At 44.8% G+C, this 24,000-nt stretch overlaps 1 protein-coding gene across 1 annotated transcript in view; it reads left to right on the top strand.

Annotated features, from left to right (window-relative positions):
* The window catches only part of LOC120569497 (myosin light chain kinase, smooth muscle-like), a 71,457-nt gene that overhangs the window by 46,596 nt on the left and 861 nt on the right, over positions 1-24,000 (top strand). The window contains exons 17-27 of the mRNA XM_039817353.1: positions 753-864; positions 3,415-3,447; positions 3,543-3,633; positions 4,541-4,744; positions 8,886-9,103; positions 9,774-9,897; positions 11,594-11,746; positions 12,085-12,208; positions 17,755-17,845; positions 18,480-18,608; positions 23,006-23,118. Of these exons, the coding sequence (XP_039673287.1) occupies positions 753-864; positions 3,415-3,447; positions 3,543-3,633; positions 4,541-4,744; positions 8,886-9,103; positions 9,774-9,897; positions 11,594-11,746; positions 12,085-12,208; positions 17,755-17,845; positions 18,480-18,608; positions 23,006-23,118 (1,392 nt within the window). The remainder of the gene's footprint in view (positions 1-752; positions 865-3,414; positions 3,448-3,542; positions 3,634-4,540; positions 4,745-8,885; positions 9,104-9,773; positions 9,898-11,593; positions 11,747-12,084; positions 12,209-17,754; positions 17,846-18,479; positions 18,609-23,005; positions 23,119-24,000) is intronic.

Raw genomic sequence — 24,000 nt, forward strand, 5'->3', positions numbered from 1 at the left:
TGTGTGACTGTGTGTGACTGTCCTACAACGTACAGGTGTGTGACTGTCCTACAACGCATATTGTCTTGTGTGACTGTCCTCCCACAAACGCATTGTGTGACTGTGTGTGATCTTCCTCCTACAACGTACAGGTGTGTACTGTCCTCCTACAATAAGGTGCGTGTGACTGTGTGTGTGACTGTCCTCCTACAACGTACAGGTGTGTGACTGTGTGTGACTGTCCTACAATCCATGTATATATGTGTACGTAATGTATATATATTTTTTTTTTTTTTTTTTTTTATTTTTTTAATTTATTTTATTTTTTAATTTTTTTTGTTTTTTTTTTTTTTTTTATGTGTATGTGTGTGTATATATATGTGTGTGTGTGTGTGTTCTTGTTTAACTATATTCGTGGGGTCCAAAAACCAGGAGTTAAGGTGAGGGTAAGGGTTAAGGTTAGACATTTAGTTGTGATGGTTAAGGTTAAGGTAAGGGTTAAGGTTAGACATTTAGTTGTGATGGTTAAGGTGATGGTTAAGGTTAGGGTAAGGGGCTAGGGAATGCATTATGTCAATGACAGGTCCCCACAAAGATAGTGTGATGCACTGTGTGTGTGTGTGTGTGTGTGTGTGTGTGTGTGTGTGTGTGTGTGTGTGTGTGTGTGTGTGTGTGTGTGTGTGTGTGTGTGTGTGTGTGTTTTCCGCCAGTAGTCCCTGGACAGGTAACTCTTAAAGACAGAACTCAGCAGAGTGTGTTTGTGTCGTCTCCAGAACCTTCTTCCAGAGCGGCAGTATAAGTTCCGTATCCGGGCGGAGAACATCTACGGAGTCGGAGAGCCGAGCGCCGAATCTTTACCCGTCACTGTCGGACTGGTGGACGACGGTGAGTAAACCTATCAGGGCTCGACAGTAAGGCCTCCTGCACACACTGGCTGCGTGGCGTTTTCTACGTCTTTCCACACCAGCAAGGTGTCTGACGCGGCGCTGCTGCTGCTGCTAGCCTCGTCTGGACACATGGATGTTTCCCATAAACATAAATATATTCTGATCTGATTACAGCAAAGACAACATCGGCTCCAGAATATTTCCTTCTGGATTGACAGGTGACATATTTCAAAATCCATACATTCATATATCTGCATTTATGTCAAAACCTCGAGACGTTCACACATCAACATGTCATTTATTAATGTGTATTTGTGTCTAAACGACATATAAACATCTGTTTGTGTTCTATGTTGCCTGGAAATGCTTCCAACACGCTGGCGTATGGCGTGAAAAATAGTCCTATTTCTAGCACGCATGCGTTTTCTGAGAGGTGCGTGTCACGCAGGCAGCGTGCACGCTCTAACCTGTTACCATGGGAGCCGAAATATAAACGGACACGCCACTCAGCCAATGTGTGGTCGGCCTAAGGCCGGTTACACACTGGCTGTTTTTGGTTTTGAGGTTTTGAGATAAATGCAGATATATATAAATGTAATTTAAAAAAAAATAGATTTTCTAATATGTCAGCTGTCGATCCAGAAGGAAATATTCTGGAGCCTATTTTGCCGTCAACACTGCCGACGTTGTCTTTGCTGTAATGAGATCAGAATATATTTATATTTAACATGTATTTCATTTTATCAATGGGAAACATCCATGTGTCCAGACGAGGCTAGCAGCAGCAGCGCCGCGTCAGACACCTTTCTGGTAGAGGTGTGAATCTTCACTGATCTCCCGATTCGATTACGATTATCATGTCAGCGATTCAATTCGATTCGATATAACGATGCATCACGATGCGTCAAATACATTTTTACTATTAAAGCCATGTAGGATATTTAATTCAGAGCTTTTCAAGCTTCAACAACCAAACATTCTGCAGTGCTCTAATACTAAATAACTTGGATACATAAAACTATACAGCACGGACCACATGGCACTTCCTGAATGTGTTAACATACCAGAATATGTCAACAGAAATGTTGTCAGGCCTACATTACATTATAAACAGAAATAATTAGGGCTGAAACGATTCCTCGAATAGCTGCTGGAGACACATGCTAGAGCGTAAAGGGGGGGGGGCTAAGAGAAGAGACAGGCTGGAGAAAAGGACAGAAAGTGTCCAAAGTTTGGAATCAGTTCAAACGTAATTAAAACTCTGTACAGTATGTCTACTGCAAAATCAAACTAGCTTAGCACGATAATAGCACGACGTCTAAATTAATCCTCCGTTCCACGAAGAGGACTGACAAAAGTAAATCACAGAGTCGTATGGACGATGAAACTACACCAAACATAACAACTACCAAAAACAAAGACAAGGAAATAGGTAGTGGAGACCTCGATCTGATCTAAAGAGCTGACGCGTTGACTATCCCTTCGGAAAAACAGCTGATTGTTGCGCATCTCTCTCTCTCTCTCTGTCTCTCTCTCTGTCTCTCTCTCTCTGTCTCTCTCTCTCTCTCTCTCTCTGTCTCTCTCTCTCTGTCTCTCTCTCTCTCTCTCTCTCTCTCTCTCTCTCTGTCTCTCTCTGTCTCTCTCTCTCTCTGTCTCTCTCTGTCTCTGTCTCTCTCTCTCTGTCTCTCTCTCTCTCTCTCTCTCTGTCTCTCTCTCTGTCTCTCTCTCTCTGTCTCTCTCTCTCTCTCTGTCTCTCTCTCTCTGTCTCTCTCTCTCTCTCTCTCTCTCTCTCTCTCTCTCTGGAGAAACAGCTGATCAACGATCTAATAGCATAAGTGTAACAGAGCTGTGTGACATTATAATCAAATATATAAATGAAAATAGGTTGAGTATAACTAATATTTACATATAGGCCTACTGTATGTACAGATCAGTCTCAGGTTGAAACTTGTAGTTCTGAAAGTTAAGTTGTATAACTTAATGTAATGTTTGTGTATGTTTAATGTATGCCTTAGTTTGAGGTTGATATCATTTGAAAAAAAAAACTTTAAAAACAATGTAATATGGCTCTTAAATGCACTTAATATGTTTAGTTTTTTGAGAGATGATATTGTAAGCAATGTAGGCAATACAAATGTTGCTTTTTTCCCTAGTTTGGGTTGTTTAAAAACGCAAAAAAAAATTATCTCTTTATTATATCTATCTATTATATCGATTAATCGATTAATCGATCGATAAAGTGCTAGATTAATCGATTACAAAAAGAATCGATAGCTGCAGCCCTAGAAACAATGGATTATGAGCCGGCCGATTATCGATGCAGCATCGCCCACGATTCCATGCATCGATTATTTGATTCATCTCAACACCTCTAGTTTCTGGTGGTGTGTAAAGACATAGAAAACGCAGCGCAGCCGGTGTGTGGCGGCCTAAGGTGGTAAAGAATCAGCCCCTGTGACTAAACCGAACTAAACTCTAAACTTCCGTGTGTGTGAACTTAACGTGCGACTGAACTAAACCGACTAACTGCTGTTTGGTTTGCTGACAGATGAAGAGGCCGAGGTGGAGGAGGAGGACGAAGGTAACTTCCCCGCTAACTAACCGTTAACAAAAATAAAAGGTAAGGTGTGACATCGCCAGGCCGTGACCTCTGACCTCTGACCTGTGCGTCCTCAGACTCGGAGAAGGAGCCCGACTACAGAGACGTGAGCATCCGAGCAGACGTGAAGGTGAAGGAGCTGTACGACGTGGAGGAGAGGCTGGGAACGTAAGCACCTCACCCACAATGCACCTCTGATTCTGTCTGTCCGGCAGTGGTGTAGTCTCCGTGATACACAGGCGTACGCAGTAGGTACTCAAGGATTTCAGCGTGCCCACTTAACAACAACGCCAGGACACCGTTACGTAACAGTGGTTGTTTTGTGTCTGTGTGGCGAGTCACTACGCAAATGTGAATCACTGGAGTGTTAGTGATCAGTCCTAGATTACTGCAGTACATAAAAACACACAAACACAGACATATACACACACACACACACACACACACACATACACAGAGACACACACAAACACACACACATACATATACACACAGACACACACACACTCATGCACACACATAGACACACACATACACACAGACAGTCACACACACACACACATACACACACACACACACACACACACACATAGACACACTCTCACACACACACACATACATACATACACACACACAAAGACACACACACACACAATACATATACACAGACACACACACACACACACACACACACACATACACACACAAAGACACACACACACATACAGATACACACACACACACACACACACAGACACACACACACACAACGTCCCAGCCCCAGTAACCAATTTCTGTAAAAATACACAGATATACAACTGTTGGCTGCCTGGGTAGCTCACCTGGTAGTGCGCGCGCCCATATACAGATGTTCACTCCTCGATGCAGCGGCCGCGGGTTCGACTCCAACCTGCGGCCCTTTGTTACATGTCATCCCCTTTCCTCCTTTCATGTCTTCAGCTGTCCTGTCAAAATAAAGACATCCAGCTGTTAATCCACAGATGTTTGTTGAGAGCGTGGTGTTGTGAAGTATGAGCAGCTGTGAGTAGAATCTGTGTTGCGTCTGTTGCGACAGGGGTAAGTTCGGTCAGGTCTTCAAACTGGTGGAGAAGGCGACGAAGAAGGTGTGGGCGGGCAAGTTCATCAAGGCGTACTCGGCCAAGGAGAAGGAGAACGTCCGGCACGAGATCGGCATCATGAACAGCCTCCACCACCCCAAGCTGGTGCAGTGCATCGACGCCTTCGAGGGCAAGTCAGACATCGTCATGGTGCTGGAGATGTACGTAAAGCAGACACACACTCAGGGACACACACACACACACGTACACAGTGACACACACACACACACACACACACACACACCAAGACACACATACACTCAGACACACACACAGACACACACTCAGAGACACACACACAGACACACACAGATACACACACACACAGACACACACTCAGACACACACACACACAGAGATATGCAGACACACACACAGACACACACTCAGAGACACACACACAGACACACACTCAGAGACACACACACACACACTCAGAGACACACACACAGACACACACTCAGAGACACACACACAGACACACACTCAGAGACACATACACAGACACACACTCAGAGACACACACACACACCGAGACACACATACACACAGACACACACTCAGACATACACTCAGAGACACACACACAGACACACACACAGAGACACACACAGATACACACACACACACACAGAGACACACAGACACACACTCAGAGGTACACACACTCAGACACACACTCAGAGACACACACACACACACTCAGAGACACACACATACACCGAGACACACATACACACAGACACACACTCAGACACACACTCAGAGACACACACACAGACACACACACACACACACACACACAGAGACACACAGATACACACACACACACAGAGACACACAGACACACACTCAGAGGTACACACACTCAGACACACACACACACACAGATACAGACACAGAGACACACACAGAGAGACACGCACACACTCAGACACACACACAATGTCAAAGATTGTTGTTCCCATCAGTCACTTAGACACAGAAAAATATTTTATTTAAATTTTTTTATTGAACCTTTATTTAACAGGCAGGTTCTCGTTGACAGCGACAAGCAGGACAACATGCAGCTTCACATTCAATACAGTACAAGAACACACAATACTATGGGCTACATGAAGTTCAGATTAGGTAGGCATTACAAGGGAGGTGTTAGTAAGACATAGGGACATAGGGGGTCAGAACTTTTTGATTATTGAGCTTTACACGGAGCAACAGAAATCTAAAACATGTGTATCAGTAACGTTAGATTCACAGAGTGTCACCTGATGAATGTTTCTTTAAAGCGCCCATATTATGCTCATTTTCAGGTTCATACTTGTATATTGAGGTTGTACCAGAATAGGTTTACATGGTTTAATCATTAAAAAACACCATATATTTGTTGTACTGCACGCTGCTGCAGCTCCTCTTTTCACCCTGTGTTCAGCTCTCTGTTTTAGCTACAGAGTGAGACATCTCACTGCTGGAACATCTTTGTTGTCAGTCGCACATGCTCAGTAGCTAGGTAAGACTACATGCTCAGTAGCTAGGTAAGACTACATGCTCAGTAGCTAGGTAAGGACTACATGCTCAGTAGCTAGGTAAGGACTACATGCTCAGTAGCTAGGTAAGGACTACATGCTCAGTAGCTAGGTAAGGACTACATGCTCAGTAGCTAGGTAAGGCTACATGCTCAGTAGCTAGGTAAGGACTACATGCTCAGTAGCTAGGTAAGGACTACATGCTCAGTAGCTAGGTAAGGACTACATGCTCAGTAGCTAGGTAAGACTACATGCTCAGTAGCTAGGTAAGGACTACATGCTCAGTAGCTAGGTAAGACTACATGCTCAGTAACTAGGTAAGGACTACATGCTCAGTAGCTAGGTAAGGACTACATGCTCAGTAGCTAGGTAAGGACTACATGCTCAGTAGCTAGGTAAGACTACATGCTCAGTAGCTAGGTAAGACTACATGCTCAGTAGCTAGGTAAGACTACATGCTCAGTAGCTAGGTAAGACTACATGCTCAGTAGCTAGGTAAGGACTACATGCTCAGTAGCTAGGTAAGACTACATGCTCAGTAGCTAGGTAAGACTACATGCTCAGTAGCTAGGTAAGGACTACATGCTCAGTAGCTAGGTAAGACTACATGCTCAGTAGCTAGGTAAACTACATGCTCAGTAGCTAGGTAAGGACTACATGCTCAGTAGCTAGGTAAGACTACATGCTCAGTAGCTAGGTAAGGACTACATGCTCAGTAGCTAGGTAAGGACTACATGCTCAGTAGCTAGGTAAGACTACATGCTCAGTAGCTAGGTAAGGACTACATGCTCAGTAGCTAGGTAAGGACTACATGAGCTAGCTAGCTGTTTCTCTAACTTCAGTCAGTACAAGGCAGGATTAGCTGGGAGACTTCTTCTAAATGAGGAATACCTGCAGAACAGGGACATGGAAGTAGTTCTTTTGTAGATGATGGTGAACTAGTGTGTGCTGTAGCAGTGTTTTGCCATTGAGAACGAGCTAGCATGCTAACGGTTAGCCCCCTAGCCCCCTGGTTTTGGCAAGTGACGAAGAAAGCCGTGCAGATTTTGACCAGCTCACTAGGAGACTGAAGGCAGGACACATTCAGAAACCGGATCTCACTCAAGTCTGTAAGCGTGTGGAAGCACCAAAGACACAAAATAACACCCCAAATCCCAGAAAAAGTTATTTTTTCATAATAAGGGCACTTTAATGATAAAATCAGGAAGCAGCAGCCGATCTCTGAAACACAGACGAGTTTGTTTTTCTTTCAGAGAACGGCGGAAAATAATGTTGTTGCCAACTATGAGAGGAACGAAAGAAGCTATTTCCTGTGTGCTAATTTAAGACTGCGCTGGAAGAAGTACTCAGACCCTTTACTGCAGTAAAAGTACTAATACCACACTGTTAAAAAATGTTACTTCAGTAAAAGTTTGTTAAGTATCATCAGGAACATGTAGTTAAAGTATTAAAACATTTTAGAAAGTTTAAAGGATCCAAACAGTTGTGTGTTTAATGTCTACACACACAGACAGACACACACAGACGCACACAGACAGACACAGACGCGCACACACACAGACACACAGATGCATACACACACAGACAGACACACACACACACAGACGCACACAGACAGACACACACACACAGGCACACACACAGACGCACACACACAGACAGACACACACACACAGGCACACACACACACACAGATAGACAGACACACACACACACACAGACACACATACACACACACACAGGCACACATACACACACACACACACAGACACACACAGACACACATACACACACACACAGACAGACACACAACACACACACACACACACAGAGTACTTTAAGACACAAGGCCTTTTTTCCTGTTTTTTCCTACAGGTTTTGTGTGGACAATTTCTAATGAACCAGGTCTTTGTGTTGTCAGGATTTCTAATGAACCAGGTCTTTGTGTTGTCAGGTTTTCTAATGAACCAGGTCTTTGTGTTGTCAGGTTTTCTAATGAACCAGGTCTTTGTGTTGTCAGGTTTTCTAATGAACCAGGTCTTTTTGTTGTCAGGTTTTCTAATGAACCAGGTCTTTTGTTGTCAGGTTTTCTAATGAACCAGGTCTTTGTGTTGTCAGGTTTTCTAATGAACCAGGTCTTTGTGTTGTCAGGTTTTCTAATGAACCAGGTCTTTGTGTTGTCAGGTTTTCTAATGAACCAGGTCTTTGTGTTGTCAGGTTTTCTAATGAACCAGGTCTTTGTGTTGTCAGGATTTCTAATGAACCAGGTCTTTGTGTTGTCAGGTTTTCTAATGAACCAGGTCTTTGTGTTGTCAGGTTTTCTAATGAACCAGGTCTTTGTGTTGTCAGGTTTTCTAATGAACCAGGTCTTTTTGTTGTCAGGTTTTCTAATGAACCAGGTCTTTGTGTTGTCAGGTTTTCTAATGAACCAGGTCTTTTTGTTGTCAGGTTTTCTAATGAACCAGGTCTTTGTGTTGTCAGGTTTTCTAATGAAAAAGGTCTTTGTGTTGTCAGGTTTTCTAATGAACCAGGTCTTTGTGTTGTCAGGTTTTTCTAATGAACCAGGTCTTTTTGTTGTCAGGTTTTCTAATGAACCAGGTCTTTTTGTTGTCAGGTTTTCTAATGAACCAGGTCTTTGTGTTGTCAGGTTTTCTAATGAACCAGGTCTTTGTGTTGTCAGGTTTTCTAATGAACCAGGTCTTTGTGTTGTCAGGTTTTCTAATGAACCAGGTCTTTTTGTTGTCAGGTTTTCTAATGAACCAGGTCTTTGTGTTGTCAGGATTTCGGGCGGCGAGCTGTTTGAGCGGATCATCGACGAGGACTTTGAGCTGACGGAGAGAGAAGTGATTAAATACATGCTGCAGATCATCGACGGAGTCAACTTCATCCACAAGCAGGGCATCGTCCACCTGGACCTCAAACCAGAGAACATCATGTGTGTCAACAAGACCGGCAGCAAGATCAAACTCATCGACTTCGGCCTCGCCCGACGACTAGGTGACCAATCGCTGCAGGGCGGAGATTTGGAGTTCATTCATCCAGACGCACGCTGACAGACTCAGATTATTATTCTAAGTGTCTGACAACATTATGTGATGGATCCCTACAGAGATAGACCTTTTAGTTAAAGAGTAAGATCCTTTTAGTTTAACATGAAACAGCCCCGAAATCACCATCACCAAACTCCACCAGACTCCATGTAAATAATCAGGACTTTTAGCGTGTATAGAGCAGCATATCTCCACCAGACTCCATGTAAATAATCAGGACTTTTAGCGTGTATAGAGCCAGCATATCTCCACCAGACTCCATGTAAATAATCAGGACTTTTAGCGTGTATAGAGCCAGCATATCTCCACATGTAAATGGGTGAATTAAGGGTTTATTTCAACCAAACCAGAGTTGTGATTGTTGGAACAGTGGAAAGATGAACCAAGACAGCTTTTGATAGTTTTGATAGTTTGGTGATGGTGATTTCGGGGCAGTTTCATGTTAAACTAAAAGGATCTTACTGTTTAAATAAAAGGTCTATCTCTGTAGGGATCCATCCCATAATGTTGTCAGACACTTAGAATAATAATCAGACTTTTAGTGGACGCTGACTGCTGTTGAACATTAGTCCTGTAGGGTTGTTTTGTTGTTTAATCGATTGTTTTCTATTTGACAGAAAACGCAGGAACTCTGAAGGTTTTGTTCGGGACTCCAGAGTTCGTGGCTCCAGAAGTGATCAACTACGAAGCCATCAGTTACCCCACCGACATGTGGAGTATAGGAGTCATCTGTTATATACTGTGAGTCCTCCATGTAGCATCACTCAGCTTCTTATTGCTTCATTTCCTGTTTTGCTAAGCTTAGCATATTTGTTTGATTTGATTTGTTCAGTTCACCTCTGTTTCCTGTTAGCCTGGCTCCGCCCTCCTACGTACTTCTCCTACGTACTTCCGCTCAATTTTCATTTTCCTTCAGTACGTCGTCTGGGTTTGCGGTATAGTCTTGGGTTTTCTCCGGCCAATCTTTACCAGTCCAATCAGAGAACAGAGGGAGGGGCTGAGAACGATGTCGTTGAGGTTGTGCGCTAGTTTGAGTTGTAGTTCCTGCATTGGTGGCGGGGAAAGATGCGAGCGAAGCCATTCTGTCCGTTGTGACAACGCTGCTGAATATCCAGAAGTTAAAGCCGGAGCAAGACCAATCTTTGCTGAGTTGTGTTGGTGGCCATGATGTAGTGGTCCTCCTCCCCACGGGGTTCGGGAACAGTTTGATTTTCCAGCTCGCTGCGTTAGTGGTGAAGGATTTGGCTAAGGCTAACGGTAGCGATGCTAATGCCGACGTCATGACCAAACGTTAGTGATTGGTTCTGGCAGATCCAGAGTGGCTCTGGGCAGATTCAATAGTTTTAAACTTCAACAGAGTACCCGCCTTCAAGGAAGTTAACACTTGTCAATGGAGAGTGGCCAGACTCTCTGGACACATGAAATGTACCAGAGTCTGGTAGGACCAAGCTAGTGTACCAGAGTCTGGTAGGACCAGGCTAATGGACCAGAGTCTGGTAGCACCAGGCTAATGTACCAGAGTCTGGTAGGACCAGGCTAATGTACCAGAGTCTGGTAGGACCAGGCTAATGTACCAGAGTCTGGTAGGACCAGGCTAATGGACCAGAGTCTGGTAGCACCAGGCTAATGTACCAGAGTCTGGTAGGACCAGGCTAGTGTACCAGAGTCCAGTAGGACCAGGCTAATGGACCAGAGTCTGGTAGGACCAGGCTAATGTACCAGAGTCTGGTAGGACCAGGCTAATGGACCAGAGTCTGGTAGCACCAGGCTAATGTACCAGAGTCTGGTAGGACCAGGCTAGTGTACCAGAGTCTGGTAGGACCAGGCTAATGGACCAGAGTCTGGTAGGACCAGGCTAATGTACCAGAGTCTGGTAGGACCAGGCTAATGGACCAGAGTCTGGTAGGACCAGGCTAATGGACCAGAGTCTGGAAGGACCAGGCTAGTGTACCAGAGTCTGGTAGGACCAGGCTAGTGTACCAGAGTCTGGTAGGACCAGGCTAATGGACCAGAGTCTGGTAGGACCAGGCTAGTGTACCAGAGTCTGGTAGGACCAGGCTAGTGTACCAGAGTCTGGTAGGACCAGGCTAATGGACCAGAGTCTGGTAGGACCAGGCTAATGGACCAGAGTCTGGTAGGACCAGGCTAGTGTACCAGACGGTCATTGAGGCTCTGTCCTTTCTGTCATTTCGACCAGCTGTTTGTAACTTTAAAATAAAATGGGTTATGGATAATAGACTGAAAACTGACTTCTGTATTGGCTGTAGAAACAGGAGACGTCTCTTACGTTCTAAAACCAGCCTCTGGAGACCCCACCAAGACTTTGGTCTGAACTGGGCTTAATATTGTTCTCCAGTATTTTACTTTAGAAATTTGACTATAGTGGTTCAGTTTGGCTCAGTTTGGCTCAGTTCAGCCTGTGTTTGTGTCCTCTCAGGCTGAGCGGTTTGTCTCCCTTCATGGGCGACAACGACAACGAGACTCTGTCCAACGTCACCTCGGCCTCCTGGGACTTTGAGGACGAGGCGTTCGACGAAATCTCCGACAACGCCAAAGACTTCATCACCAACCTGCTTAAGAAAGACATGAAGTAAGAAAACACACACAGACACAGACACACACACACACAGAAACACACAGACACATACACACACACACACACACACACACACAGATACAAACCGAAATATCGAAACCTGACTCTTTGTCTCTGTCTGTCTGTGTCTCTGTGTGTGTGTGTGTGTGTGTGTGTGTGTGTGTGTGTGTGTGTGTGTGTGTGTGTATGTCTGTGTGTGGTGTATGTGTGTGTGTGCGTGTCTGTGTCTCGGTCTGTGTGTGGTGTGTGTGTGTGTGTGTGTGTGTCTGTTGCGTGTCTGTGCGTGTGTGTGCGTGTCTGTGTCTCTGTCTATGTTTGTGTGTGTGTTTCAGGGCTCGCCTCACCTGTGCTATGTGTTATGAACACACCTGGCTGAAGCAGGACACCAACACCATGAAGGCCAAGAAACTCTCCAAGGAGAGGATGAAGAAGTACATCCTGAGGAGGAAATGGCAGGTAAACAACATGACACGGCATATTTACACCATGACACAAACAACCCGACACGGCATATTTACACCATGACACAAACAACTGACACAACATATTTACACCATGACACAAACAACTGACACAACATATTTACACCATGAACAGAATGAAGGACATTTATTTAAAGACATTAACATGTTATGAGATTTAAAAAACATAAAACCAAGGCTGCAGCAACAGTGGAACAAAATCATAAAACCCAACATGACAACACAGTCCCTGAAGTGACAACACATTCTCACTCCCATCACCTAAAATACGGACGCTTGGTCAGGTGCCTTTGGCGTTGTTATTGACGATAAAAGTCTCTCTAAAGACGTTTTATCTAAACACGCTGGGTCGGGACTATTGGCGTCACGTTTGACGCAGTTAGGATGAGGAAAAGATGGTGGGTGGGCTTATAAAAGGTACGTTTACAGGACACGCGGGACAAGAACGGGACAGTTGGGTTTAGGTAACGAAGAACGGGACAGTTGGGTTTAGGGACAGTTGGGTTTAGGTAAAGAAGAACGGGACAGTTGGGTTTAGGGACAGTTGGGTTTAGGTAAAGAAGAACGGGACAGTTGGGTTTAGGGACAGTTGGGTTTAGGTAAAGAAGAACGGGACAGTTGGGTTTAGATAAAGAAGAACGGACAGTTGGTTTTAGGGACAGTTGGGTTTAGGTAAAGAAGAACGGACAGTTGGGTTTAGGGACAGTTGGGTTTAGGTAAAAAGAAAACGGGACAGTTGGGTTTAGGGACAGTTGGGTTTAGGTAAAGAAGAACGGGACAGTTGGGTTTAGATAAAGAAGAACGGGACAGTTGGGTTTAGGTAAAGAAGAACGGGACAGTTGGGTTTAGGTAAAGAAGAACGGGACAGTTGGGTTTAGATAAAGAAGAACGGGACAGTTGGGTTTAGATAAAGAAGAACGGGACAGTTGGGTTTAGGTAAAGAAGAACGGGACAGTTGGGTTTAGGTAAAGAAGAACGGGACAGTTGGGTTTAGGTAAAGAAGAACGGGACAGTTGGGTTTAGGTAAAGAAGAACGGACAGTTGGGTTTAGGTAAAGAAGAACGGGACAGTTGGGTTTTAGATAAAGAAGAACGGGACAGTTGGTTTTAGGTAAAGAAGAACGGAAGAGTTGGTTTTAGGATAAAGAAGAACGGGACAGTTGGGTTTAGATAAAGAAGAACGGGACAGTTGGGTTTAGGTAAGAGAAGAACGGGACAGTTGGGTTTAGATAAAGAAAACGGGACAGTTGGGTTTAGATAAAGAAGAACGGGACAGTTGGGTTTAGAGGTAAAGAACAACGGGACAGTTGGGTTTAGAATAAAGAAGAACGGGACAGTTGGGTTTAGATAAAGAAGAACGGGACAGTTGGGTTTAGATAAAGAAGAACGAGACAGTTGGGTTTAGATAAAGAAGAACGGGACAGTTGGGTTTAGATAAAGAAGAACGGGACAGTTGGGTTTAGATAAAGAAGAACGGGACAGTTGGGTTTAGATAAAGAAGAACGGGACAGTTGGGTTTAGATAAAGAAGAACGGGACAGTTGGGTTTAGGTAAAGAAGAACGGACTGTTAAGTTTAGGTAAAGAAGAACGGGACAGTTGGGTTTAGGTAAAGAAGAACGGGACAGTTGGGTTTAGGTAAAGAAGAACGGGACAGTTGGGTTGGGCCCCTCTCCCCTACAGAGCTGTTATTACCGAATGACCGCCAGAGGCGGTGCTAAAAGCACTGAATATTCCCTTCGTGCATAGCAACAATGTCACTTGTGACCCCTGTATGACCCGGGAGAGACTATATCTTCCCGTGTCATCAGGGGATCTGATCCTACAGAATCTTCTCGTGGGATTACGAGGATTGCGAGTGACAGAGCACTCTGGCGGTCCTTTGGGATTCATAGAACCGTAGTTACATTCGTATAAGAGGCGGTGCTTAAAGCACTGAATGACTTATACGTACCAGCAGAGTCATGAGGAATCCCAAATACCCACCTCACTGAGGACAATCAGGGGACCCTGGATGGAGGACCACCGCCAGTGGATGGGGAATGGCAACATTTACCCTGTAAAACCTGGAGAATGTGCCCGACGATACCCACGATGCAGCAGCACATATTTCCTCCAGGGCTACACTTCCCAGGTCAGCCCACGAAGTGGAAACACTCCTAGTAGAGTGGCACCTCACGTCAGATGGCAGGGGGCGGTTACACGCCCCATATGCTTAGCTAATAATATCCACAATCCAGTGGGAGAGGCGCTGTTTGGAGACAGCGCAACCTTTATTCTGGCCACCATAGCAGAGGAACAGCTGTTCTGACCGCCGAATGTCCACGGTAGCGGCAACATAGGCTCTCAGGGCCCGGACTGGGCACAACAGTTCCGGCTCGACCCCTCCAGCGCCATGCGGAGGGCTGAACCGGGCCAGCCTTAGAGGTTGGTCGAGGTGTGAATGGGACAGCACTTTTGGCAGGAATATAGTGTTCGGCCACAACGTGACCCCCGAGCCGTCTGGGATCCACCTCAGACATGAGGGAATCACAGACAGAGCGTGTAGCTCACTGACACGTCTTGCCAAGGTAATGACCAGCAGGAATGCAGTCTTACCTGACACCCATTTCAGCCCTGCCTGTACCAAGGGCTCAAAGGGAGGCTGGTACAGAGCTCCAAGCACCAGGGGCAGGTCCCATGTTGGGGATCTTGGGGCTCTAAGGGGATGCAACCTCTGAGCCCCCCTCAGGAAGAGAGACAACAGAGTGTGACTCCCCACAGGCCTACCAGCAACCCTAGCATGTCAACATGATAGAGCCGCCACATACACCTTCAGGGTAGAGGGAGACCTGCCTTCATCCAAAAGGGATTGCAGAAACTCCAGACTTGTAGGCACGGGGCACGGATCCACACGTCTGTACACCAATTACAGAACAGCTTCCACCAGTTGTCGTACTGCAGGTGGGTGGACGGCGCTCAGGCATTCAGAATAGTCTGCCTGACGGGGTCTATGCAGCTGCTCAGCAGCTGTTCGGGCCCTCCAGTGGCCAAACCCACAATCGGAGGCGCAGAGGATTGGGGTGCCAGATCTGAACTCCCAGCTGAGACAGTAGCTCTCTTCTGTCTGGGGGGTGCCACGGCGTGCCACGACAAAGTCTGTAGCAGAGGGAACCATGTCCTGCATGACCAGTAGGGGGCCACCAGCAACACCCTGTGACCCTCCCAAAGAACTCTTTGTAGTGTCAGCCAAATCAGAGGAAGCGAATGGAAAGGCATGCATCAGACCCACGGGCCAGGGATGAGCCAGCGCATCCTGACCCAGATGGCTGGACATCTCCGTCAGGGAGAACCAAAGGAGGCAGTGAGTCGACACTGCAGAGGAAAGGAGATCCACTTTTACTTTGCCGAAGAGGTCCCAGATGACACACACCACCTCTGGGTGGAGCGGCATTCCCCTGGAGGAGGCTTGCGACGAGAGAGGAAGTCTGCCACCTGATTCTGGTCTCACGGTAGATACACTGCCCGCAGGCTGGACAGACGAGGGGCTGCCCATGTCAGAAGGTCCCAGGACACCTGCAGCAGCCTTGCGGCCTTTGTGCCACCCTGGTGGTTGACATGAAAGACGGTTGACGTGTTGTCCGTCCGTACAATAACATGCTGTGTGGCACGGCCTTGCACAGACCAATGTCCCTGAACTGTCCTGCCCTGCCACACTGCACCCCACGCTGAGAGGCAGGCATTTGTGGCTACAATCTCCCGTCTGCACTTGGCGTCCAAGTGGAAGCTGCTCAGCCACCTGCATGAGAGCATGTGTTGAGAGATACTTGTATTTGTTGTCTTTTTTGTATTCTGTGTTGTCTTTGTAACGCTGCAGAATGGACAGAGTCCAAAACAAATTTCCCTTCGGGGACAATAAAGTATATCTTATCTTATCACCTCTGAAGGGGGCGCAGCAACAGCAAGCCCAACAGGACAACTGTTGACACCGACATCAGCTTGCCCAAGAGACGCATAAACGTGACGTAGGGTAACAACCTGCCCACTCGAAAGGGATCAAGGAAGCGGATAATGTCTTCCACACGGGGAGGGGACGGGTGGGCCAACATCAGATTCAGATTCACGGATTCACTTTATTAGCCATTTGCAGTGTAACCTGCATTGGAAAAAATGTGCAAGTAGCTCAAAGTGCCAAGTCAACACATCAGAGGACACAACATAAAAACAGACAAACAAAGCCACATGAAGCCTCTATATAAAAATGCTGTACAATGAAATCCATACATAAATTTAAAGTGCCTAGTTTAAGATGCTTTGTTCAAAGCAATCACAGCTTGTGGAAAGAAACTGTGTAAATGGCGATCAGTAGAACATTTGGCAGAACGATACCTTCTCCCTGAGGGAAGCATCTCAAAGAAAGCCCCTGCTGGTTGTTCTGCTGTTGTACATGGTTGTTCTGTCCAAGGCACCACCAAAGGTGGTGGTCTGAGAGGGATTCAGGCAACTTTTTTAGGTGAGCCAGGGAATTGCGAATACGGCCAGCACGAGCTCCCGCATTGTAAGCCCTTGTGAGAAGGTCGTCCGTGACTCGACATTGGGGTCGAGGGCACCTGACAGCCTGCAATAGCGACTCATCAGGAGACAGAATGAGGGGTGCAATTGTAGGTTCAACCGCAGGCATATGATCCAGCCCAACTCTTGCCGCATCGTGCATGGCTGCCAAGGCTCGGCCATCTCCCGAGAGCCGAGATTGAGACCCAGAATCTCTCCAACATGCATAAAAGTCCCTCAGATATTCCTTCCGAGGGGGGCACAGCAAAGGCGGCTGAAGAAGGCCCTCTTAGGGGCAGAGTCGGCCTGCTGCGGTACGTCTAGCTGTAGGAGATCCAGGGCCATGCGCATGATGGGCTGCATGGAGGTGTCCCCCGCATCACTCATTGAGCTCTGGGCCGAGGAATGGGAGCCTGCTGAGGCTTGAGAGGCTCGATCCCAATCAACATCATTATAGAAGAGAGAGGCTGAAGCTGCCAGAGAGAGAACATGGTCCTCTGGGACCAGCATGGGCATGGCTGGGGCAGGCACCTCTTCCACTTCCGAAGGAGCATCGGAGCAGCTAACTTGGAGAACTGACCTCATTTCGGCCAGCTCCTCAGATAATTGGCCCACTTCTGAAAGGAGTTTATTACCAGACTTCACCTTTTTCCTGGACGGGGGGAGCTGCAGCAGAAGCCACAGTCCAACGTTTCGAACGCCTAGATTGGGCCGGCAGCAACAGGCCACTGCACGCAAGAAGAAAAAGGGATCAGATCCCCTGATGACACCGGAAGATATAGTCTCTCCCGGGTCATCCAGGCGTCACAAGTGACATTGTTGGTTTACGTACTCAAACTGCACATGCACAGAGGGAATAATCAGGGCTTTAAGCTCCGCCTCTGGCGGTCAGCAGGGAGGAAATAGAACAGGTAACAGTAACTTTAAATACTAGAATAATCATGGCTGACAGTACAGGCGGGGACGATGTGACTGTTTCTTCTTCTGTGGCAGAAAACGGGTCACGCTGTCCGAGCCATCGGCAGGCTGTCGTCCATGGCGATGATGGCCGGAGTCAGCGCCAAGAAGGGCTCGCCCACCGAAGGTACAGACGGACAGGAGGTACACTGCTATTGGCTTAGGAAAGCTGTTACTTACTGACTGTGTGTCTGTGTGTGTCTGTATGTCTGTGTGTGTGTGTGTGTGTCTGTATGTCTGTGTGTGTGTGTGTGTGTGTGTGTGTGTGTGTGTGTGTGTGTGTGTGTGTGTGTCTCTGTATGTGTGTTTTGTGTGTTTCTGTGTCTGTGTGTGTGTGTGTGTGTCTGTGTGTCTCTGTGTCTCTGTGTCCCTGTGTATGTATATGTGTGTGTGTGTGTGTGTGTGTGTGTGTGTGTGTGTGTGTGTGTGTGTGTGTGTGTGTGTGTGTGTGTATGTCTGTGTGTGTGTGTCTGTGTGTGTGTGTGTGTGTGTGTGTGTGTCTGTGTCTCTGTGTCCCTGTGTATGTATGTGTGTGTGTGTGTGTGTCTGTGTCTCTGTATGTGTGTATGTGTGTGTTTCTGTGTATGTATGTGTGTGTGTGTGTCTGTGTGTGTGTATGTGTGTGTGTCTGTGTCTCTGTGTCCCTGTGTATGTATGTGTGTGTGTGTGTGTGTGTGTCTGTGTCTCTGTATGTGTGTATGTGTGTGTTTCTGTGTATGTATGTGTGTGTGTGTGTGTGTGTGTGTGTGTGTGTGTATCAGAGGATAACCAGTTCCTGGAGTGTTTGGAGTACGAGCAGAAGACGGAGTGTAAGCCGACGTTCAGCTCGGTGATCAAAGACGTGGAGGTGGTGGAGGGAAGCGCCGCTCGCTTCGACTGCAAGATCGAAGGTACGAGATGCTGCCGACACGAAGTACACACACACACACACACACACACACACGCACATACATACACACATATACACATACACACACATATACACGTATACACGCAGACACACAGACATATACACATACACACATATACACATACACACACAAAGACACATACAGACATATACACATACACACACACACACATACAGACACACGCACACACACACAGACATATACACATACGCACACACACACATACAGACACACGCACACACACACAGACATATACACATACGCACACACAGACACAGACAGACACACACACACATCAATGGAAAGACTCAATAATAATAAGACATACAGCCTCAACTTTAACATTTTCCTAAAATATTCCAGCTGTTTTTTTAAACTTCTGTTGATAGAGAAAGAGTCACCATGAGCTGCTGGTCTGTCTGTGTCTTGTGGTTGTTTTCAGTCTATTTCTAGTTTGGGGTTTTAGTGCTACCTTGTGGTCCTTGTCTCAGTGAGTCCGGGCCCCTGATCCAGAGAGTAATACCTCCACAATACAGCCTCAACTTCTGCCTTCTTTCTAATAGTCCAGTCATAGTCCAGTCATTTTATGATAAAAGATAGGACACATTGCAACCAAAGCAAACTCAACTGATGTTGTATCCTCAATATGTTGTATCCTCAATATTGAAGCTAGGTTTTTTTCTTTAGGAACAAAACTTGTTTTACTTTTTCTGCTAGAAAAAGGCTAGTTGATGCCACATTTCTCTCTATTATTGATTATGGTGATCTGTTGTACATAACTGCCCCATCAAAGTGTCTTCAGATGTTGGATGCTGTGTATCATGGAGCTTTAAGGTTCATTTCAAATTGTAGACCCCTCACTCATCACTGTATACTTTACTCCACAGTGAATTTGCCCTCTGTCAAATCACCGGCTTACTCACTTTTATATGTTCATATACAAAGGCATTTTAGGCAGGCTCCAATGTTACATATCTGAATTTCTTTCTTTTACACAGAGTACTTATGGTTTACGGTCCCAGAACACTATCTCATTGAATGTACCTCAAGCCCAGACAGAGATGTTTAAAAAGGCTTTCATGTTTGCTGCTCCTTCTGCTTGGAATGACCCACAGGAAACACTCAAACTACAGTGTCTAATTTCCTTAAATGATTTTAAAGGTTATGTTAAAACCATAGAACATGAGTCCATCCACACGTGCAAATGTTTTAACTAATGGTACTTTTATTTAATTGAAATGCACTTGAGATGTCTTTGCCTCTTTTGTGATTGTTTTGTGATTGTAAATTGTTGTTTCATGTAACATACTTGTTCTGCTATTTTGGCCAGGTCTCTTGAAAAAGAGATTTTATATCTCAATGAGACTAACCTGGTTAAATAAAGGTTAAATACAACTAAAAATGTGCTGTATAAGGAAAAAAAGCCCCCAAGAATCCAATTTAGGGGAAAGTTTCAAAGTTTCAAAAAAGTTAAACAATTTAAAAAAACGTATAATACATTTTCTGCTTGTCTTGATGTAAGTAATCAACTCAGTAATTGTCATGGTGATATCTAAAGGTTAATATTTGTACCCTATTCACGTGAGAAAAAGAACCGAACAGGCTATATTTGGGTCTTTTTCGACACTTTCCCCTAATGGGATTCTTCGGGGCTTTTTTTTCCTTACTCAGGACATATTGAGGATATAAAATCAGTTGAGTTTGCTTCTTAAATAGTAGAGGTGTTGAAATTAATCAAATAACCGATGCATGGAATCGTGGACGATGCTGCATTGATAATCTGCCGGCTCATAATCGATTATTTCTGTTTATAATGTAATGTAGGCCTAACAACATTTCTGTTTACATGTTCTGGTATGTTTTTACACATTCAGGAGGTGCCATGTGCTCCGTGCTGTATAGTTTTATGTATCCAAGTTATTTAGTATTAGAGCTCTGCAGAATGGTTGGTTTTTGAAGCTTGAAAAGCTATGAATTAAATATCCTACATGGCTTTAATGGTAAAAATGTATTAGATGCATCGTGATTCATCGTGATATCGAATTGAATCACTGACATGATAATCGTAATCGAATCGGGAGATCAGTGAAGATTCACACCTCTATTAGATAGATAGATAGACATGTTATTGATCGTTTCGGAAATTCACCTTGCTCCATACAGCCCATCAGATAGACAGACAGACAACAGACAAAAACAGGACCACTAAACCCTCCCTCCACCCCCGCCCAACAACAGTACACAACACCAAGTATCTTTACATTATGAAATAGTAAAGTGCAGTGTCGTTAGCACCAGTGGGCTATCAATAGTAAGGTGCCACATCATAAGTGACATTTTAATACTATACCAAAGTGCAGTATTATCACACGGAAAGGATCCAGTAATTTTCCCTAACTTAGTCAGTAGTGTGATGCTGGTAATTTAATTTAATTTATTGTTATTTATAGTGAATTATCACCATGGACCATGGTCTCAGAACACTTCACAACAAAAATTGAAAATTTGCAATTTAGCCAATGTAAAAGGCGAAATTAAATATAAAATATAAAATCAACAGCACAAAAAGGAATGTAATTGGAATACCACAAGTTAAAACTGTTAAGACATGAAATAAAACAACGAATGATAATGTATAATAAAATGGTTCAAAAGTTATGGATTTTAAACATCTCCATAATACTTTGAATAAAGAAATGTTTTAAGTCTTGATTTAAAAATATCCACCGAGCATGCCTGCCTAACTTTGGATGGAAGACCATTCCAGAGGGAGGGTGCGCGAAAGGCAAAGGCCCGGTGACCAGCTGATCTTTTTTTTATATTTGGAACAATCAGAAGACCAGCATCCATAGAACGAAGGGGGCGTGTTGGGATATATGGTGTAAGTAGCTCACTTAAGTAGGCAGGCGCATGTCCCTTTAAGGGGTGTCAAACTCAGTTTCCCAGAGGGCCACACTGGAAAATAAGAATCATATCAAGGGCCAGACATGTAGAGTTTATTGACGTGCTTTTATTTCATCGAAAAAGTCAAATATCTTTGACTTAATTATTGCATGTATCATAGGTCTTCTCACTCACAGTTTGGTCCATATAAAGCCCTGAAAAAGTCAGCAAAAAAGTTCCAAAGCCATCCTAGAATTTAGCAAATCAAGCAAAACTAATGATTACATTTTCTAAGAAGGCTACCACACAGCTGACTCACAACGAGCTCTTTCACAGCCTGAATATGAAACTCTCTACTTCTGGGGAAATTTCTGAGTCTCAAAGTTTTTTTTTTTGTACGATCAATTCTGCATTGAGTGTCATGTAATTGCAAGTTAAAAAACAGTTTCCCATGTTTTTGGTTTGGCGCACAACTAGGTGGGCCAAAATGTATTGTGAACCTAAATTGATATACTGGCCGAATATAATCTGCCAGGGGCCGGATTTGGCCCGCGGGCCTTGAGTTTGACACGTGTTTTAAGGCTTTATAAGTCAAAAGAAGAACCTTAAAATCAGCCCTGGCTTGCACAGGTAACCAGTGTAGAGCAGCCAGAACTGGTGAAATGTGGCTGAATCTTTCGGGCTGCCGCATTTTGTACGAGCTGGAGACTTTTGGTCGTACAGGCAGCGAGGGCTGAGAACAGTGCGTTGCAGTAATCGAGTCTTGATGCTGGTAGGAATAAAGGATTAGTGAGCCCGGTTGGTTTGTAAGGACGGCAGCCTGTATCTTCTGCCTGATGGCAGCGCCTCATACACCTGGAATAGGGGATGTAGCCCGTCACCGCAGATTGCTTGTCCTTTTCTCACCACCCTGGATTCGCAGATCGTGGTCAGAGAATTTAACTGATGACCAGCGATCTTGCTGCTCATGTTAACTATCCTGTGTAATTTATTTTTGTTTATCACTGACAAAGACAATACCAGGCAATGGAGCAGAAAGTTAAAATACTCTCAACAAAAGAGCGATAGAAAAGGACCAGCATCGTCTTAGCTTCTGCATGAAATACAGTCGCTGCAGACCCTTTCTATAGATGGCATCAGTGTTGGTATTCCATGATAGCTTAGCATCTATTATTGTTCCTAAGTATTAATACTGCCCTACCACTTCAATCCCTTGCCCCTCTATAGTCTGTTCTGTTGCACTTTGTCCTAGGTTGACCCCTATTTTGGCTTAAAATGACTGGACTATAAGGCATTCCCACTTTTTTCTCAATTTATATTCAAGTTTTTTTCTTAAAATACTCAGATTTATTTTCTCAAAATAATCCAACTTTTCCCAAAAAACATTAAGACTTTTTTCTTTAAATATTCCACCTGTTGTTCATAGAGGAAGAGTCTACCTGAGTTTTCTCTGTGTTTCCTAGGTTACCCTGAGTTATCTTTGTGTTTCCTAGGTTACCCTGACCCCGAGGTGGTCTGGTACAAAGACGACCATCCGATCAAAGAGACGCGACACTTCCAGATCGACTACGACGAGGAAGGAAACTGTTCTCTGGTCATATCAGAGGTCAGAGGTCAAACCTTTTAGGGGACAGGGGTGGGTGTGTGTGTGTGGGGGGGGGTGACCTTCAACTTCCCCCAAAACCTACAGACTTCGTCCACAATCTGTGGATTAATGTCTCACATGGTCAACTTCAGTTTAAAATCACCATCACCAAACCCACCAGACTCCATGTAAATAATCAGGACTTTTTGCGTGTATAGAGACAGCATATCTCCACCAGACTCCATGTAAATAATCAGGACTTTTAGCGTGTATAGAGCCAGCATATCTCCACCAGACTCCATGTAAATAATCAGGACTTTTAGCGTGTATAGAGCCAGCATATCTCCACATGTAAATGGGTGAATTAAGGGTTTATTTCAACCAAACCAGAGTGGTGATGGTTGGAACAGTGGAAAGTAACCAAGACGGCTTTTGATAGTTTTATTTAGTTTCTGTCCACTTTGAATGAAGTGTGTTTTGTGATGATAAAAGTCCTGATTATTTACATGGAGTCTGGTGGAGATATGCGTCTATATACGCTAAAAAGTCCTGATTATTTACATGGAGTCTGGTGGAGATACTCTAAACTCTAGCCGCACTTAAAAGTCCTGATTATTTACATGGAGTCTGGTGTAGTTTGGTGATGGTGATTTCGGGGCTGTTTCATGTTAAACTAAAAGGATCTTACTCTTTAACTAAAAGGTCTATCTCTGTAGGGATCCATCCCATAATGTTGTCAGACACTTAGAATAATAATGTGAGTCTGTCAGCAGCAACAACAGAACTTTTAGTGGACTCTAACTGCTGCTGAATATTAGTCCTGTAGGGTTACATTACAGCTTTGTTCTGGTTTAATACTGGACCAGTTTCACAGATTGTTGTTCTCATCAGACACTCAGACAC

Source organism: Perca fluviatilis, chromosome 12 (genome assembly GCF_010015445.1).
Source record: "Perca fluviatilis chromosome 12, GENO_Pfluv_1.0, whole genome shotgun sequence".
Classification (NCBI taxonomy): domain Eukaryota; kingdom Metazoa; phylum Chordata; class Actinopteri; order Perciformes; family Percidae; genus Perca; species Perca fluviatilis.